The 7264-nt window shown below is 35.4% G+C and overlaps 1 protein-coding gene across 1 annotated transcript; it reads left to right on the top strand.

The window, feature by feature from the left end:
• The first annotated feature begins 216 nt into the window (after nucleotides 1-216).
• Nucleotides 217-3159, top strand: LOC104731235 (uncharacterized). Its single transcript, XM_010450554.3, has 4 exons — nucleotides 217-1084; nucleotides 1196-1456; nucleotides 1546-2436; nucleotides 2514-3159. Exons 1-4 carry the CDS (start codon nucleotides 655-657, stop codon nucleotides 2993-2995), a joined length of 2064 nt encoding a protein of 687 aa, XP_010448856.1. The 5' UTR covers nucleotides 217-654; the 3' UTR covers nucleotides 2996-3159.
• Nucleotides 3160-7264: the final 4105 nt, after the last annotated feature.

Genomic DNA, 7264 nt, shown 5'->3' with positions numbered 1-7264 from the left:
AGCCACTCTACACTTTTCCCATTTTACCATTTTATATAACCAGAGCACATGTATGATACATACGCTGACAAACTATTTATTTTGGTTATACAAAAAGCATAATTTTGTTTTAAATCAAAACTTTTGATATATTACCAAAAATGTGTCTAAATCATAAGGCAATGCAAAGGAAGCGATATAAACCCAAATATCTCGAGCAAATAGACATAAATAAACAAAGCACCTAATTACATCACATCCCCACTTACAAATGTGAACATTAACTGTTAAAAATCACCAAAAAAAGTCATCAAGATTCAAGAATATGGCTTTCCTTTTCAAAAAGTAGTACACGTCTCTGTCTCACACAGACAGTGTATTCAATGCATTGTTTTGTCTTCCCACTTTATACCAGCTCAGCCTCTGTTCCTCTTCTTCTTCTTCTTTCTCTTCTCTTCCAAAACCAGAAAATTCTGCAGAATAACTTTTCATTCACAAGATTGGAAAGATAGAGTTTTCCAAATCCGAGAAACAAACACAAAAATATCTTGTCTTCGTCCAACAAAACAAAACAGAGTACTCTGCTCTATAAATTTCGTTCGTTTATTACTCTGCTCTATAAAACAGAGTACTCTGCTTTATAAATGAGCTAAAAGATCAGTAGTAAAGACAAGAATGGTTGCCGTAAGTGTCACGTTACTTGTTCTTCTCTCAATCCTTCTTCCAACTCCACCAACTGTTCAAGGAAACGCAGAGCTAAAAGCTTTAATGGAGCTCAAATCGTCGCTTGACCCTGAGAACAAGCTTCTCCGATCATGGACGTTTAACGGCGACCCATGCGACGGATCTTTCGAAGGAATTGCCTGTAACCAGCATCTGAAAGTTGCAAACATATCCTTACAAGGGAAACGTTTGACCGGAAAATTGTCTCCGGCGGTTGCAGAGCTCAAATGTTTATCAGGTCTTTACTTGCATTACAATAGTCTCTCCGGAGAGATACCTCAAGAGATCACAAATCTCACTGAATTGTCAGATCTTTATCTCAATGTTAATAACTTATCCGGCGAGATTCCGGCAGAGATCGGCTCCATGGCTGGCTTGCAAGGTTAGCATCTTCGTATACCGATAGATCCACAGAGCTGAATGACCTTAAACCACTCTTCACTGACTTATCATCTTGTTTGATTTTGAATGGTTGTGTTGTCTTTTGTTGCAGTTATGGATCTTTGCTGCAACAGCTTAACAGGGAATATACCAAATAACATTGGATCTTTGAAGAAACTAAACGTGTTGTCTCTGCAACACAACAAACTAACCGGAGAGGTTCCTTGGAGTTTAGGGAACTTGAGTATGTTATGCAGGCTTGATTTGAGCTTTAACAGTCTATTGGGTTTAATCCCAAAAACCCTAGCCAACATTGCTCAGTTGGATACTCTTGACTTGCGCAACAATACTCTCTCTGGCTTTGTTCCTCCTGGTGAGTTATGATGATTCTTGAAACATTTTCGTAAAGCTTGTCTCTCTGTTTCTTGACTTGGTCTTTTATTTGAATATGTTTTGTGAAAGGTCTCAAGAAGTTGAATGGGAGATTCCAGTTTGAGAACAACACCGGACTATGTGGTATAGATTTCCCTTCTTTGAGAGCTTGTTCTGCTTTCGAGGAAGCAAACATCGAATTCAAGCAGCCTCCGGGTGAAATAGACACTGATAAATCAACTCTTCACAACATATCTGAGTCTGTATATCTCCAGAAGCATTGCAACCAAACACATTGCCATAAATCCTCATCAAAACTCACACAAGTTGCGGTGATATCAAGCGTGATCACCGTCGCGATAACACTGATTGGTGCCGGTATCTTAACCTTCTTTCGTTACAGAAGAAGGAAGCAAAAGATTAGTAACACACCAGAGTTCTCCGAGGGAAGACTAAGCACAGATCAGCAAAAAGATCTCCGTGCATCGCCTCTCGTGAGTCTTGCCTACACCAAAGAATGGGATCCGCTAGGCGATAGCAGAAACGGAGCTGAGTTCTCACAACAAGAGCCTCATCTCTTTGTTGTTAACAGTAGCTTCAGGTTTAACTTAGAAGACATTGAATCTGCAACACAGTGTTTCTCAGAAGCTAATCTAATGAGCAGAAACAGCTTCACCTCGGTGTTCAAAGGAGTCCTCAGAGATGGTTCTCCCGTAGCTATAAGAAGCATCAACATAAGCAGTTGCAAGAACGAAGAAGTCGAGTTCATGAACGGTCTAAAGCTTTTATCTTCGCTGTCACACGAGAACTTAGTGAAGCTACGCGGATTCTGCTGTTCTAGAGGCAGAGGAGAGTGTTTCCTCATCTACGATTTTGCTTCAAAAGGAAAGCTTTCAAACTTTCTTGATTTACAAGAAAAAGAAACCAATCAAGTTCTTGCTTGGCCTGCAAGAATCTCCATCATCAAAGGGATAGCAAAAGGTTAAAGTCTTTTGATCACTTCTTTGTGTTTGTTTCAGGAAACAAAAATGTATATCTAACACACAAAACTCTTACAGGTATTGCTTACTTACATGGAAGTGATCAACAAAAAAAGCATACAATAATTCACCGAAACATATCTGTCGAAAAAATCCTACTCGATGAGCAACTCAACCCGCTAATAGCTGATTCGGGTTTACACAACCTTCTAGCAGATGATATGGTCTTCTCAGCACTCAAAACAAGTGCAGCAATGGGATATTTAGCTCCTGAATACGTCACAACCGGAAAATTCACCGAGAAAACTGACGTTTTCGCCTTTGGAGTCATCATACTCCAGATAATATCTGGGAAGCTCATGCTTACAACTTCACTGAGACTTGCAGCTGAGGATGGAGAAGTCAACGGTTTCATCGATGAATATCTCTGTGGAGAGTTTGATAAAGAAGAGGCGGTTGCAATGGCGAGGATTGGGATAAGCTGTACACAAGAGATACCAAACAATAGGCCTAATATAGAGACATTGCTTCAGGAGATAAACTGTATGAAAGAAGAGTGAATGAGTCTGCTTTTTATAGTTTAGTAGCAACTTTGTTTGAAACTTTCCAAATATGATTCTCCGGTTAAGTAGTATCACACCAATTGGTTTTGTTTCTTTCCAGCAAGAACCGGGCCGGTTTAAATTGAGTTTATGTATATAAATAAGATATCAAACTTCTTGTAGATATTAACACAAAACATAAACATACAACTTGAATCATTTGAAGAAGAAGAGTGAGTTAAAACTTAAAAGAGTAATTTGAAGAAGAAGGATCTAGGAACTCATGGAGTACTCTCACAATCGTATTATATGTTCTCTTTGGTTGTTCCTTTTCGATTCACAAACAGATTCAGAGGTTACATTGCAGAACACAGACCATCAAAAGTATGTATGTTGCATTCAAGACTAATTTCTCAGTGATATTGCAATTTCACTGTTTAGCAAAGAAAGCTCCTTTGCTGAATCTGAGCAATGAGCAGGTTTGTTTTCTTAGTTGGTCTTTGTGTTGGAAAGCTTTGTGATTTGAAAATTTAGAGCTTTTCATCTCGTTTTTTGGATTATAGGGAAGGAAGGAGTTATATCTTTGAGTTTGAAAACTATCCGGACATGTATGTATGCTTGTACTGTTTTGATCAGTAAGCTTCATGTGTCATGGTTTCTATTTATCCTACAGCTGAGCAAATTAGTATTGCAGACTTGGAGCTACGTTTGCTTCTTCGAGAAAATAGGTATCTAATCCACTACTAGTCTGTATATAAAAGTTGCTTTCTTTAGTTGGTTATATAAGTTTCTGGTTTTCATAGGTTTTTACATCACTGATCCTTTTAATATGAGTAACGTACATGATATGCAGTGAGTTGCGGAGATTGCATAAGCAGTTTGTGGGAAGTAAAGTCCTGAGGGAAATGAATTCTGGGCTACAAGAAAGGTTGCTTCTTTTGACAGTTTTCGTAGTTATTGACTTTATTCTGGTTGCAGAAGTTACTTGGTAAAAAGTCCATCAGACAGTCGAAACAACAGGTCAGGCTCAAGAGCATGATGGTTTCTAGCATCAAACTATCTACTGATTGATGGCCAGATATGGTAGTCTTCCTCTCTAGTTAATATCCTCCTGTGCATGCGTTTGTAGGAAAGCATACTCTATTGTGTTTTGGCTGAAGTACATCCATTTTGTTGTTGCAGATCATGTGAAATTTTAACTGGTTTACTAACCATTTTCTTCACTCTTTTCCTTTCAGACTTAATAGGGTGACATTTACCTAGACCCCTGACCCTGAGATAATTTTTCAGGTGAGCTCTTTGGTTCACTATGTTTATTAATAGGTGTTAGGTTTGCATCATGTGCTTCCAATTGGAAACTACAACCTTTCAGTTCACCTTCTATTTTTGTGCTCGTTTATTCTGTAGATATGTAGCCAGAATACTTCAAATGTTGTTTCATTCATGTGTACTGTTCTTTTCTTACCTTTCTTCAGTACGCTTTCAGATTTTTACTGAGAAGCCTGCTGTTCCGCAGGCATTCATAAATTTTCCGAGTCACGTAGCAAAGACTTCAAAACTATGACATCTTTGTGAATAAAGGTTTAATATTCAAAGTACCATGGACCCTAACTGGCTTTTGTAATTATTTTCCTATGCCTGATGGCTGTAAAATACTACTTTACAGCACCAAAAAATACAGCAGAAGCTGCTGAGAAAGAGGAACTCGCTGTCTTTCCAGTCCGCACAAAAGACAACACAGTCACAACTCGGACCTCATCATTTTTTTGAGTATTGGTTTTTATGTATTGTCACCTTATGGTAATGCTTAATTTTAATTTTCCGTAACACAGAACCATGGGATCCAGCGTGATGGCATCATGGATGTTGTTGAACCATCAGAATGATCAGTTTAAAAGATCCCTTTTGCAAGATCTTAATCGCCATGCTACTGTTGTATTGGAAGGCAGAATCTTTGGTAAAAACGCCTCTAAGCACCTCTTTCGATTTTGTATAGTTCACGAAATGGAAACATGTCTTTTTGGCCTTTTTGACTTTAGTTCTTGGTGGTAAGTTTACAATGGTGCTAACTTATTACTTAAATTCGAAAGCAGATGTTGAGTCAGAAGATACGAGGATTGTTGCAGAGGCTATCACACGGGTTAATCAAGGTCTGCTGTTTCATTCTGTTATATTATATTCTACTTTTGCTTTTCTCTGTGCTGATCAATGCCCAAAGCCACACTTTATATTTGTCTGACTTCGTTATCCATCTTTGTTACCCCTAGTAGTAAGAAAAGCTGATAGTGAAACCACCAGAGACTCTAATCAGGAGAGACTGGAGAGAATGTCCCAAGTTAGCAGAACTAGAGGATCTTCAAGTTTTACATGTAAGTTCCAAATTTTTCCAATATCCCAAGTAACAAGAAGCTCTATTATATACTGATAAGTAGAGATTGGTTATATGAAAATGCCTATGTATTCTGTTGTGCCCTCAAATGCATTGTAAAATTTCTTTCGTCTGCAGTTCTGGACATCAATAAAAGAGTTACTGAGACATTTTTGGTCATCTTACCCTAACAACTACATATTTTTCATACCAAGGTAAACTTTTTTCTTTTCTTTCTGTTTCAGAAATCTCTCCATCCCAGAATTTGCTATATACATAGATTCCTTAACTTTCTCAGGAAATTTTCAAACTAATCTTACACCAAGAGCAAGTTCTTTATGCTAGGATGTTATATGTAACTATGCAGGTTTGTAGGCTGAAGGATGCAATGTCCAATGGTTATTCACAACTCGAGGTATGCTATGAAATTCCTCAAGTCTTTTTGATATAATAAGCAACTCGGAGTAATCCATTAGAACAGTATACTACAAAAAAAGTGTAGTATTAAATCATTTATTTTCTATTTTTGCATCAGGTTTAAATGATGCAAAAATTATTTGCATCATTTTAATGAATGATTTATATTTTGTTGATGCAAATAATTTGTATCAATTGAAATAAATATTTGTTTCAATTACTGAATTGATGTTCATTTACATCACTTATAAAAAATGTTGCAACTTTTACATCATTTTTATTAAATTGATATAAAATATTTGCATCATTTATCAGAACTAATGTAAAATATTTATATTATTTTAGAAAAGTTGAGGTTAAAATAAATATTATGAAACAATTTTTTTTCTGTAGTATAATATGTAATTATTTATCTTTCTATCATATTTGTTTTATATATTTATTTGATAAATTGTAATTATTAGTTTATTACTATCTTATATTTTTAGGATAGAGCCCACAATTAATTATTGTGCCCACTAAAAACGTATGAATAAGGGAACATATATAGAAGCAATTTGGAGTAGATTGTTTTGGTAGAGCCGATGTGGGATTCTACCAACATTGTTTAAAATAAAATTAGTATCATTTTTAAGTGATGTTAGTATAAATTAATAGACACATCAGTTATTAAGTGAAGTAAATTTATATATATGTATCAGTATTTTGTAAGTGATGTAATTGATCTGGATTTGTATCAATTATAATGAAATGATGTCATACAAATTAATAACAATATCGATTATTATAATTGATGTCAATTTTATATCAATTATTAAAAAGTAATTTAAAATAATATCATTTAGTTTTGTGATACTAATTAAGTGATACAATAGGACTGATTTTTTGCAGTGAAAAATGATGCAACACAAACATGAAAAATTTGGGTAAACTTGGCTCAAGATTGTAGTTGAAGTTTATTAGATATGGTCTATGATTCCTGTGTTGAAATCTTGCATTGAAATCTGGTTTATGAATTGATGATAAACCTGTTTTCTCTGCCAGGCTCTTGACGCTGCGTTCGGACACTACGAAGGCGACTTGCAGAAAAGAACCCCTAAGAGCGTTGTAGAGGCGGCAACAATTATGAAATCTCTCAGTAGAAGAAATTGAAAACAATTCTATAGAAGATATAGGATATTTAACAGTTGAGAGATTAATTATATGAATATGTCATCATCAATATATATAATGATAAATAAACGTATAAAACTATAATATGAAATTATGAGTTAATTGAGGGCCAAATCAAATCTATATTTAGAAAGATAAGAGAAAATATTAATTTATTACTTGACTTGTGTAAAAATATAAAAAAAATCTCAGTTACAACCCTTATTCAATTAGTTATACAACAATATATGTCATTGTTCATACTGATTCGACTTCACAATCTCACTTACAAGTTACAACCCTTATTCGCATTAGTCTACGAGATTTGCATAGACCTCACTTATAAAAAT

Source organism: Camelina sativa, chromosome 12, assembly GCF_030686135.1.
Source record: "Camelina sativa cultivar CO46 ecotype springtype chromosome 12, ASM3068613v1".
Taxonomy (NCBI): domain Eukaryota; kingdom Viridiplantae; phylum Streptophyta; class Magnoliopsida; order Brassicales; family Brassicaceae; genus Camelina; species Camelina sativa.
Note: the sequence above shows the minus strand (reverse complement) of the source record. Positions and strands in the feature narration are given on the sequence as shown.